This window comes from Oryx dammah, unplaced genomic scaffold (genome assembly GCF_014754425.2).
Source record: "Oryx dammah isolate SB20612 unplaced genomic scaffold, SCBI_Odam_1.1 HiC_scaffold_29, whole genome shotgun sequence".
Classification (NCBI taxonomy): Eukaryota; Metazoa; Chordata; class Mammalia; order Artiodactyla; family Bovidae; genus Oryx; species Oryx dammah.
Genome location: NW_024070213.1, coordinates 69,263,336 through 69,276,590, shown reverse-complemented (window position 1 = coordinate 69,276,590; position 13,255 = coordinate 69,263,336). Strand labels below are relative to the sequence as shown.

Below are 13,255 nucleotides of genomic sequence, written 5' to 3'. Positions count from 1 at the left end.
TCCTCACCAGCCTGGATGGTAAGGGTGAGTGTGTGTTTGCTGGGAATGGTGGTGGTGGGGACCCTGCAGGGAGGGGAACTGCAAACCTTGAAATAAAAATGAGGTTCTCTAGCATCCAGAATTTGACAATGGTGTGATTCCGCAACCAATCTAAAAATTAGGGTAAGTCTCAGGTGGGCCTGAGGATCTGATTTGGTTCCTAAATTTCTCATCTCCTTATCCTATCACGGCTCCATAAAAGCCCCTTACTTGCATGATGAATTTGTAGAGTAGCTTGGTTTAGAACCTATAATCAGCTTTGGCCAATCCCTTTCCAGGTTGGTCTAGGACAAGGCTAGCCTCTGGGAGATATTGGATAGGAAGAGTTCTTTCCAGACTATTCTTTTATGTGGCATTTCTTCAGGTCTCACATTGAAATGGTTAAATTTCTATCACTTATGTAATACACAATAAACACTGGTAAGAAGTCATTATAGGATGCTTGTAAGCCTGTCCCAAGACTTTTTTTTTTTAACCAGCATCTTCTAGAAATCATTTCATTGTTAATATCTGGATAACAGTGGCAGTTTTCTGATAAAAAGGAGTCACAATTTGGGTATATGGCCCTTTTGTAAAAATCTCCTCTAATGGATTGAAAAAGTGATGATGAAAGAAATGGGAACGGTCATTATGTAAATTTATGCAGTGACATCTGTCCTCTAGTTCTTGGAATTGCTGCCATGTTCTAAAGAGGCAGTGGCGAGCACCACTGGGCAGTCTAAGGTTAACTCAGATATGTGAACAAGAGCTAAGGTGGTGCTGACTGACGAGAACCAGTTAGTCTTCTAGAACAAGACAAATGAGCAGTGAAGAACAGGAGTAGCAGAAAAACATGGAGTTTTGGGAAAACCGTTTGACCCACTTCTACAGAGAGATAACCAGTGATGACAAAATAAGCCATTTTGGAGGGTCAGATAGAAATGCCTTTAGAATTAATGCTAAATGATGTTTTTTCATGGGAAGTTCCAAGGCAGTGGTTCTCAAACTTGAACAAACTCCAGAATAACAAGGACAACTGCTAAAACATAGATTGATAAGGCCCTACCCCAGAATTTCTGATGCCGTGAGCATGGGAGAAGGCCTGAAAACTCAAGATTTCTAGCACGTTTCCCAGGTGGTGCTGATGCTGTCATCTGGGGACCACACTCTGAGGAGCGCTGTTCTCAGGCACACTCCATGAAATTGCTGGCCTGTGAATTTTAGGATCCCGGGAGTATGACTCTTAAAGAATTGGCTGAAAAACAAAAGTCCTCATCACCTCGATTCTCCTCTCAAAATGAACAAAATCAACACAACAAACCAAAAAATTAAACTAAAACCTTTTAATAACAAATAATACTATATTAAAACTCTTCTGTTAGAGATATTTAAAGGTGAATCACCTGTGAGCAGTGGGGAAATACCCCTAACATATCTCCCTGGAAACCAGTCCTTGATGACAGGGTAAGTCTCCAGTCAATTTCTTTAACAGAAGCCCAGGCATCGACATGGTATCATTCCTGCATTTTCAGCTATAGAGTTATTGTGATGCAACTTGCCAGAGTCCATGTCTTAAGCACAAAAATACATACAAGCTGCTGAAGATTCTGCAGAGGTGAGGTGAAGGCAGAGTAATCCTGTAAACGTTTCCCTTCTCTCCAACCTTTCGGATCCCAGGAGGCCTCTCTTGTCCTGAGGTATGGAGAGCGGATTGGATCCTACTCTCAGAGCCCCGCTTATGAAGGTCACACCAGATAAAGGCCCTCTCTACAAAGAGACACATCAGCTGGGTAAGGAGACAAACAGAGCAGCCTGTGGCAAGCTCCAGTGGATGGTCTATGCATCTGTGATAAAAATAAGAGAAGTCTTTAGGAATCAGAGAGGCAAACATTTTTATAAAGAAATTTTATTGAATAATTTCCATATACAATAAACATAGGAAAACGTCTTTAATGAAAATTTCATGTCATTTTTCAAAAGTTTTGAATTGCTTAGAGAAATATTATTACAAAGCTGTCTAAGGCAAAAGTAGTATTTGACTTTCAGAAAAAACGCTAATCCCTTTCATCATACTCCATATTTTAAAGCAAGGCATATTCAATTCAATGGACATGAAGACTTTCAAATTGCTATGTCATTTGCATTGAGTTTAAATGTATCTATAAAGTGAAAAGTTTGAACACATAGAAACATCCCCTAGTACAATATGAATTGTTGCCTTCTTCAGATCCATTCTACCTCAGTGTATGGACAGAACTTTTTTACACATCGGCAAAGAAACCTGCGTCTCTAATGGTATAGGGAGGGCCTGAGTGCAGAAGAGGGAAAGTCCCATGCATTTCCTGCGTTAAATGGTATAACTCCCACAGATCACATACACCTCACCATATTGACTCAGTTCATTGCACTCCATATCCTGCAAAAATAAATCTAGTGCTCGACAGCTGACATTATTGCTCACTTACATTTTAGTAATATATTTCTTTAACATAAGACAGAAATATACTGAAATTCAATACCACTTAAACTCAAAAGCAACCTGAAATTAAACCACATGCATACACCCCACTTTCTTTCTGCAATGGAGGTTGCATTTTTCTTAAATTTGATGCTGGAAAATGTGGTAGAAGAAAACTGGCTTTTCTTGAAACAAAGACCAAGCATTAGAAGATGAGCTTTTTGAGGGGAATGTTAAGCCCTACAATAAAACTGGAGGAACAATGAGAATCCAGAGTCTCTGTGGAGAGAGAGAAGCCCCTCGTTTATCTTCCTTGTCTAGCCCAACACTGTGACTTGTGTCCGGCAGACCCCAGGGCAGGCCACCACGTAAGGCAGGGAGCCACGCAAGAAGTGCTGTGTGAGCCTCCAAAGGATGGACCACATGAGGGATGGACATCTCCTGGGAGACCTGTGTCTTTAGGGATCCTTGGATTGCTGGAAAATGCTGGGATTCCTTCTGTGAGGTCAGAAAAGACTTCTAAGATAGTCTAGACGCTGAGACTTCAAGGGTTTTAAATTCAGTGTCTCAGGGGAGTGAAACCTGTGAACTCCAGAGTGACCCCAGGACCTGAGGTGCCACATCTGGGAGCCAAGGAAGGAAGAGCACAATAGGCCTGGAATGGCAAAGGTGTGGCCCCGTGACAGTGAAGATCACAGGAGGTCAGGGCCTCACCAGGTGGCGTGTGGAGAGACACAGAAGGATGTGGGCATGACAGCACTGACACTTGGATTGATCACAACTTTTCATTTTAGTTTCTCATTATTTAAGATTGTCACATGTTTCTCTTTCTTATTTTTGGTCTTGGTGCTGATAAGGAAAGATGTCAGTTTTCATAAGCTTTCAAAAATTTACAAAATATTATTTTTTAAAAGCTACACTTTGGGCTTAGCACTCAGGGCTACAAACACAATACATATCAGTCATACACTGTACCTTCACACCTGGCGGCAATACCAATGCGTATCACCATTGCTCAGAGCCATAAAAACCTTACTGTGCTCAATGACATCCATCCCACCAGACTAAATGTTATACAGCAACCGAGCCGAGCCAAGCTTCTTAGAGTAAAACCAGCCATCTTGCTACAAAGAAAAATTTCTGGCTCTTGGCCCAACTGTTTCCATACCAATCAGCTAAGTCAACCCCTCTCTGCTTCTTTCCATTTCAAATGCCTGGGCTTCGGCCTTTGAGGCAATTAGAACCAGATCAGTTTAATTTTACAACACTGATCTTAATTGTACAGCAATACAGTAATTTTCCCCTGAGAGTGTCAATTATTTTACAAATATTCTAAGTCCGCATTTATACATAAAGAATAGGCATGGAGAGGCTGAGCAAATAGCTTGTCCCTTGTCACACAGCAGATTAGTGTCAAGGGTGGGACGTGAGCTCCCGGCTGTTTCTATTTTAAGCCCCAACATCCTCTAGGAGGTCACCTGGCCCTGTGCACAGGGTCTCCACCCTCGCCGCTGCCAGGCTCTGCTGGTGACTTGTGGTCAGCTCTTCTGCACGGCTCTGGACATCTAGCCCCCAGGCTTCCTCCTCAGCCTTCTCTGCTTTCTCTCTTATTCTGTTGCCTTAATGAAGTGTGTTGTTCCCAATATTTTATTTTACATGGGGAATTCACCAAAATGCCCTTCCAGCTGCAGCTGGTATTAGGTGTGGAGGGACAGACTTACAAAAGGCAATGGCAGGCATTCTTCTCTTGTGAACTTTGGACAAAATGGGGCTCAACATTTTATAGTTATCTTACATTCTGATGTTTTCAAGGAAAAAATAAAAATAAAGGCCTAACCATGAGGTAATGTTTACTTCTCTGCCACAACACTCAGGGCGCCCCCTCAGATCTGGCAACAATTTAACATAAGGAAAGACTTTAGACCTTCACACCCTTTTAGTGAGAATAAACGACCTTAGCTCAAACTTTCCACAAAGCTGAGAAGTCTCCTAAGACATCACTCCATCCTTATCTTAGGTGGATCTGCACAAATGCCTCCAGCCATGTGTCTCGCAGGTCTCAACATCCCCACCACCCCTCAGCTCTGGTCTCTGCTTTGCAGAGCAGACCTTGATTTTCTTGTCTGGAGACCGAGCACCTTATGCCTCTTAAACAAGGGGGCGGAAAATAAAAGAAAGCAAAGGAAGCTATGTGGGCGAAGAAAATAATGCCAAATGCTACCTAAGTGGCTTGTAAAGAAGTTTCACGAAGCTATCTCTGAGTTCACTCAAGATCTGCAGTTCCCCATCTAGTCAACAGCAAAATGCACGGATGGCCAGGGCCTCTGTTTAAGCAAGAAGAAAAAACCAATAGCATAAAACTGCCCTTCTAGTTTTGAAAAAATAGATTTGAGAAAAATGCTATGGGATTCGCTTTAATAAGCTGTGCATTAAGTACACTTGTTTCTTCTGTCGCCGCCTCCGGCCGCTTCTCTACAGCTCCGTCTTGTCACCAGGGGCCAGGCTGCCACCCGCACTGTCCCCCTGGGGGCCACTGCTCTCTGCAGGGGTGAAAGACAAGGATGCCGAGTTTATGCAGTATCTTTTGCCGGTTGGACGAGGTCCGTCGTCGAAAATGTGCCCGAGGTGAGCACCACACTGCAACAGAAGAACAAACTGTAGGTCAACAGTGTGTACAAAGCAGGCTTTGAGGGGAACTCGCAGTCAGCGGCTTAAATGGATGACCGGCCTGTGGAGAAATGATGGAAACCCTCGTGGATGATTTCTAATCTGCCTGTCAATAGCTACAAAGATGGTTTCTGGCAGGCTTTGCACCACATGCTGAGAATAAAAAACACTAGAATTGTGCATATCAGAAATTATTTAGGAGCCACTGTATTTTTTGATCTGCGAAGCCGCTCAGCCAGCTGAAAAATGACTGCAGTAATTTTATGAATTGAGTTGACCCTTGATCTCCCCTTGTAAGAAACATGGCAGAATAAAATCTCCACCCCCTCCCATCAGCATTGCTTTTGGCTTTGGATGGGTGGGTTTCAGATATGCAGAAGTCCACCGTAGAAGATACTGTGTAACTGGCCAACGACAGAGGTGTTGTTTGCTTTCATGGGCAGTAAAACTTAATATCAGAAAAGCACTGGATGTTCTTAGAGCCCAGTAAAGCAATGGCAGGATGCAACAGATTTACGTTATGGTCAACAGGACTGCAGCATGGCGAATGGAAATGTCACTAGTCCACTAGTCTGGCCTTGGATAGGTGGGTACCAGGAGGGTTGCTTTCCTGCATGAACTGGATCATGTGGAGAAGGAACAAGCTGTCAAGCTCAATCCATGCTACTGACTATCCCCAAAGCGGGAAGGAGAAGAGGCGGAGAGTCCAGACAGAGGCAGAAGGAGGGATGGTTGGTTATGATGGTGTTTAGGAGAAATCCAGCCCAGAGAAAGCGTCTCCAAATAGGCTGGCTCACCCGTCTGCTGCTGAGTGCAGCTCCAGGAGACAAGTGCACAGGTCACACTTACTACCTCCCAGGGTAGTAAGGGACAGGGTAAAGGGTATGGAGACATTGCTGCTGCTGCTAAGCTGCTTCAGTCGTGTCCAACTCTGTGTGACCCCATAGACGGCAGCCCATTAGCGCACCACATTTAAACAGGCTACAAAAACATATCATTTGTTTGTTATGTAACAAAGAAATCAAAGCCTGGGGCAAGTGACCCCCATTTATTCATTCCACAAATATTTATGGAGCACCCACTTTATGCCAGGTACTGTCCCAGACTCCAGAGGTACAGGCAGTGGCCTCGTGGAACTTACATTCCACTGGTAGAGACAGAAAACACTAAGGTAATAAGGAACCATAAGCATAGTAGGTGGAAATGAACACTAAGGAGCAAACAAACCAACCCACAAAAACTAAAACAGAGAGAAAGTGATAAAGAGTGTCAGATTGGGAGCTGACAGTTTAGGTGAGGTGGTCAAGGATAGTTCTCCCAGGGTAACTTTGGGATGAGAACCTGGAGGAAGTGAAGAAGCAGATCTAGGGGAGAACATTTCAAGCAGATGGAGGAGTCACAATTTAGGGACGAATATGCGAGAAGGGGCATAGAGATGATTTATTAATTCTTCTCACTGTGCTCATTTGGTGTATAAAAAACACTTATAAACTGCAGGGAAAGAAAGCAAGACTTGACAAGGGAATGGGGTTTTCTGTCCCTCCATACCAAACGGAGACAATGAGAGAGGTGAAGGACGGTGCTCATTACAATGGAAAGGACTAGAATCTCAGTTTCCCCATTGAAAGTGCTAAGCTCCATTCTCAAGGGCTCTCTATTATTAATAAATAGCACAAATAGCAACTTCGACTATATGGCACTTCCATGTTAAAAGTGCATTCTTATTTTACTGCCAACATACTGTGTCAGCTTATTAAAGAACTAAAAATGAACCCTGAACTGATTTGATCTATTGCCTGGAAAATATGAAACAGGCCTAAAAAACAAATCTTGCATTATTTTTCCACATTTTATGCAGGTTTAGGTAATATCAAGGCTGACAGCTCAGATTGCTTTTCCTTTCTATAAACAATTGAGGCCAAATTTTCAGGCATCAGCAGCTAAGATGCACCAGTGAAAATACATATGCTTACCCAATGGACACAGGAAAGCACCTATTTCGGCCTGCCAAAACAGTCAGTGTGCAGGCCAACAGGAACTGGTGCTCTCGGTGACCAGTATGTGTGCACAATTACTGATCTCACATGCAGCTCCAGCACTTTGATCACTTGGCATCTGAGAGGTGGAGTTTTCACATAAAAGCCTCAGATCGATATTTTTGTTTTTTTACTGAGAGAATGTAGTTATCTGGGCAAAAATAAATGATAGCGCCTTTATTAATCATCTCAAGCATATTTAGCGAATGGTTCTATTTATCTTATTTCAAAAATAAAGCATAGCAATGGTATACTTAAAGCCATTTTTTAGTATTTAGTGCCCAGATCATTCATTTCCCAAATTAGAGTAATTTAATCTACTGGACTTGAGTTGGTTATCAGCCTGCAGTTTCAGTTGCTAAATCTGACACTAGCTTTTTGGTTAAACAGTAAGAAAAACACAGATTCTAGATGTCCCTAATCCAGGCAAGAGAAAATGGGAGGGAGATGAGGAGGAGAAATTATAATTGGGAAAAGGCAACAAAAATCATTCACAAACAACTGTATGGGTTGGCGATGGGATGGGGTACGGAAATCCTCAGAAAAGATGTGGGTCCCCTAAAAATAAGAGTGATTGCTTCATCATGCTTGCACAAGATGTTCTGGAAGATTCACTCCAGGCTCACGTAAGTGAGGGAGGAACAGTACAGTATAGTGTTAGTCGCTCAGTCGTGTCCGACTATTGGGAACCCATGGACTGTAGCCCACCAGGCTCCTCTAGCCATGGGATTCTCTAGGCAAGAATACTGGAGTGGGTCACTATTTCCTTCTCCAGAGGATCTTCCCAACCCAGGGGATGAACCCAGGTCTCCTGTACTCCAGGCAGATTTTTTATGTTTGAGCTAGCTAGAGGGAAGAGCAAGGTGTTCATTTATATCTGTGCCACCACATACATGAGCCTCCCTGGTGGCTGAGTTTGTTAAGACTCTGCCTGCAATGCAGGAAACCTGGGTTAGATCCCTGGGTAGGGAAGATCCCCTGGAGAAGGAAATGGCAACCCACTCCAGTGTTCTTGCCTGGGAAAACCCCACAGACAGAGGAGCTTGGCGGGCTACAGTCCATGAGGTCATAAGAGCTGGACACGACTTAGAAACTGAACTACCATCGCCACCACAGACGTGCCCATCTGGCTGCCTGTAAAGTTGTAAGACCATTTGTCTGAAGGAAGCCTAACCACATGGTACCATTTCTGCTTCCTCCCAGGAACACCCAGTCTCCCATAAAAGTTCAGCTCAGTTCAGTCGCTCAGTTGTGTCCGACTTTGTGACCCCATGGACTGCAGCACGCCAGGCCTCCCTGTCCATCACCAACTCCCGGAGGTTATTCAAACTCATGTCCATTGAGTCAGTGATGCCATCCAAACATCTTCATCCTCTGTCATCCCCTTTTCATTCTGCCTTCAATCTTTCCCAGCATCAGGGTTTTTTCCAATGAGTTGGATCTTCTCATCAGGTGGCCAAAGTATTGGAGCTTCAGCATCAGTCCTTCCAATGAATATTCAGGACTGATTTCCTTTAGGATTGACTGATCTGATCTCCTTGCAGTCCAAAAGACTAGTACTCAATTTCTTTTAAAAGTGCACAAAGCCTGAAGGCTCCTCCCTGAGGGGAACGCACATGGAGCCCATTCTTTCCACCTTCTACCCCTGGCGGAAGGCTGGGATGATGAATGGAAGTTGTCAGTGACGCACTGTTTCCTTAGCTGCCTGCGAGCTCTGCCTCCCCTGCCCCAGCCAACTGGCAATGTGTTGGGCTCTCTCAGCACACCTGGTTGTAACTGAAACAAACTGGTTGCCCCATGAAGAAATCTCTGAAACCTGCTGTTAATGATTTATTTCAGGGTAGAATCTTCGGTGTGCATTTTGAAAGTTGTTTTAAGGTAGTTATGTATTTCTTTCTTTTATAGGTAAAATACAAACTATGACAGAATATTCTAGCTCTCATTCTGAGGAAGCATGAGATAAGCATTGTTCAAAAGAAAACTTTTAAATTCCCACAGGAATCCTTTATCACCTAAGCCTCTCACTCAGAAAAACTGGCAACTAAAGAACCTGCAGAGAACAAAAGGAAAGGACGCCCACCCCACCCCCCACATCCAAAAAAAGTGATTGGGCATCAAATTTAACATAATTCCTTAAAATCTGACTGCAATTCTCAATTGTGTGCATAAGAAACACAAATAGTGCATTGAACCCAGTTACATATTTCTGCACTGATGTATTTCCAACTGTCTTAGAGGGTTTTCTCCCAGCTATTCCTAGGATGTTTTAGGCTTTATTGTTGTCATTTTCTCTTAAGTGTTTGATCTACAAGATGAAGTGGTTTCAAAGCTGGGCTTTTACACTTGGGCGCATGGGGCAGGATGGGAAGGAGAAAAGAGTTTTAAGAAGAAAAGCAATTGACTTTGCCAGTAGTATCCTGTTTTCTCCCACCGTTATTGAAGACACTTGTGAGTAAGTAGGGCTCTTTTCTTCTGTGCCTGTGATATTAATCTTTTGCCAAGGAAAGGTTTGTGAAGTCACCAGTTTAGCATTATGATTTTACTGAAAGATCAAGAAAAAGAGAGAGGGGGCTGTGAGTCTGAAACCCTATTGTAACACATGGGTATCTTTAATCATCAGCAATATATGAGTTGTCATCTGCAAAAGATTAATAAGGTTTGGGGTTTAACCCCAAACTGTTCAACTCTTGAAAAATACTTTGTGTTGGTGGATATTTACCTTTCTGTTGATTTGGCTGACTTAGAACAAATTAATAATGATCTAAAATAAACTAAGGGACTCTACCATAGATTCAAACAGTAATAGCTGCAGTCATAAACAGAGTCCAGCTTGGGTAAACTCAGGCTTCTGGTGGTTTCCTCAAAGATTATTACAAAATGTTTGGTGATTTATTGGTCTCCCATTTGCTGTAGACGTAGAAATTTGATCTAAAGAAGGAAGAATTCCCCAAGTATTTCCAGGAGGGACTTATCTTGCTGAACTACAGCTTATATCATGCAAATCTTACCTCTTTCCACTGAATTTAAATTCCTGACAATGTTGCTTAACAGGCTGGGGTTGGAGGTTTAGGGAGAAGCTGTCAAGCAATTATTGATAGTCATCAGTGAAACTGGATTAGAAGCAACATATTTTTATCACTAACTAAAAATGTAAGTTATATAAAATTGAGGAAAATTCTTTATAACTGAGAATTGTTAGGAAATTGCTACAGCCAGGGAGAAGATACCTATGTATGCCCACCCCAAAGTGGGCAGATTTAAGATAAAGTTCCACTTTGGAAGAGATAAGTGGAGTATTATTCCTTAACTTAGTAGATAGAATGGTAAAAGAAAACAGGTATAGTTGCAATGAACATCAGAATATAAAGGATAACCATTTTCCTTCAGAAGCAGGAATCCTGATGAAGGAAATAAAGAAGCTCTACTACCCTTGCTTATTTTCTGTGTTGTTAACTTAAAGATCAGGTCCTTCTAAAATCACTGGAAGCACAGAGATTCTTTCAGAAGGACCTGACTGTAATATTTCTCTGGAAAGTGATTACTGTACTGAATAAATCTTAACTTTCTCAATAAAAATTTTACTAAAATATTACAACCTAAGATATCACTGGACACATGGTAAAGCTACAATGTAGTATAAAGAGGCAGTAGGCATAGCTCCCAATGTGTTTGTCATTTCTACCCAAATATGGGGCTTTGGAGGAGCCTGGTGGGCTGCCATCTATGGGGTCGCACAGAGTCGGACACAACTGAAGTGACTTAGCAGCAGCACCAGCAGCTGCTGGCTCAGACAGTAAAGAATCTACCTGTGATTCAGGAGACCCAGCTTCAATCCCTGGGTCAGGAAGATTCCCCTGGAGAAGGGCACAGCAACCCACTCATTTTCTTGGTTGGAGATTCCCAAGGACAGAGGGGCCTGGCGGGCTACAGTCTATAGGATTGCCAAGAATCAGACACTGCTGAAGCAACTTAACATGCACGCATGCACCCAAATATGAGGCCTAACTGCATGGTGTGATTCATATAACAATGAAGAAGAAATAGGGGAGGAAGAGAAAGGAGGATGGAGGAAGGAAAAAAAGGAGAAGTGGAAGAAGAATTCTAAGTACTAAAGCAAGAATTAGAGACCCATAGACCAAAAGAAGTCACCACATTGCCTTGCAGGCAAGTTGAGTCTACTGGTTTTATCCACAGAAGCTCAGTTTATTGGTGTTAAGTTGGCAGTAAAAGGGTTTTCTTGTTTAGATGCTCCATCTTTACCATAAAGAAAGACGCATTCCACATAACATGTCCAACTGAAAATGTCTCTAAGATACTGAAAACAACTAACAGATTCGTCATAACACAAACTCCTTTGATGCAATTCAGTCCAGAGAAATGACAAGCCATGTAAACTCAAAACACAAGAGTTTTATTAAGAGGAGAAGCAAATTAGATAAGTTACCATGTTCACATCCAAAGGTTAAAAAAAAAAAAAAAGATGGGATAAGTTGCAAGTAGAAGACTACATAAACTGAAAGAATAAAAGGTAAATGAAGATAAACTGATAGTGAAAAACAGTATTAAGGATGAGAAACCAGGAAGAAAGATACAAGCAGTTTCTCTAGTATGCTGCTGCTGCTGCTAAGTTGCTTCAGTTGTGTCCAGCTCTGTGCAACCCCATAGACGGCAGCCCACCAGGCTCCCCCATCCCTGGGATTCTCCAGGCAAGAACACTGGAGTGGGTTGCCATTTCCTTCTCCAATGCAGGAAAGTGAAAAGTGAAAGTGAAGTCACTCAGTCATGTCCGACTCTTACCGACCCCATGGACTGCAGCCTACCAGGCTCCTCCGTCCATGGGAGTTTCCAGGCAAGAGTACTGGAGTGGGTTGCCATTGCCTTCTCCGTTCTCTAGTATGGAAATCATTAAATCAGTTCCCCCACCCCCCATGTCAAGATAAAAAGGATGAATGAGAAAATGGAAAAGAGAAAAACTAAAGAAAAATGTAAAACAAAAGAAAAATGAATTTCTGTATCAAGCACAAATTAAAAGACAAAGAAACCGAAAGGCAAGATACACACTTTTGGCTCTTAGTGAGCTATTAGCCCAAAGTGGGGCAGATAGGCCCACTCTGTCCACATGCAGAAGATTCCAGCAAACATTCTTTGGGGCTGGAACCCAATTATTTTTTATGTGGCACTTACTTCCCAAAGCATGCACTTTTGCACATGCATTAATGGAACAAATTTCCCTCCCTTTCTCTCTACATTTAAGAAAGAAACAGAACAAATATCCCTTGCTCTTTTCTATAAATTTAAGACTTTTATTTAAGAAAGGGTCAAGCACTTTCTGGGCTTTCCAGGTGGCTCAGTGGTAAAAAAATCCACTTGCCAATGCAGGAAGCAAAAGAAACATGAGGAGGAAATAGTAACCCACTCCGGTACTCTTGCCTGGGACAACCCCATGGACAGAGGAGCCTGGCTACCGTCCATGGGGTCGTAAAGAGTCGGACATGACTGATCACACACACATCATGCATCATCAGCAAGAGGGACTTTCTTACGTGAGAAATAAAGGTGGTGGAAGAAGAGGCTGAAAAGGAGTATTAGTGCTTTACCCAACTGTACCCAAAGAACAGTAACAGTCCAAAGAACAGTAACCAAGGACTGAGAGCTATGCCTGGGTTAGCGTGGTGTCTGTTATGAGTGTTGCCTAATTTGGGCACAGTTTGTGGTTTTGTTCCTCTTTGGTCCCTGCAAGACACCTTCCTAAGGGTCTTATCTTGACTCCTACTGATGTCACCTCAGTGGCTGGCACAGAGAAATGAGGAAGTGTATTCCAACTGTGAATTTTAAGAATTAGTCACAAAGACTTCAGAGAGTAGGCCCTGAAGGAAAGTTCCTATCTTATTCCCCACTTTTTCTGTCCCTTTTCGTATGATTTTCATAGAACTCAATGTTTGAAAATAGGTTCTGAGTGAAAAAAAAAAGGAGCAGTCACAGAACAGCCTTTAAGGCAGCTTAAAAAACTAAAGGGGAAAAAAACCCACAACCATTAGCCTTAAGGAAGGTTTACTAAATACTATGTACCTAAGTT

General features: G+C 42.6%; 1 protein-coding gene across 2 annotated transcripts in view; it reads right to left on the bottom strand.

The window, feature by feature from the left end:
* Positions 1 to 1,906: 1,906 nt before the first annotated feature.
* MSRB3 (methionine sulfoxide reductase B3) overlaps positions 1,907 to 13,255 on the bottom strand; it is a 183,311-nt gene continuing 171,962 nt past the window's right edge. For both annotated transcript variants that reach the window (XM_040233387.1, XM_040233388.1), the window contains exon 7: positions 1,907 to 5,113. In XM_040233387.1, coding sequence (XP_040089321.1) covers positions 4,949 to 5,113 — 165 coding nt within the window. In that variant the 3' untranslated portion in view covers positions 1,907 to 4,948. The remainder of the gene's footprint in view (positions 5,114 to 13,255) is intronic.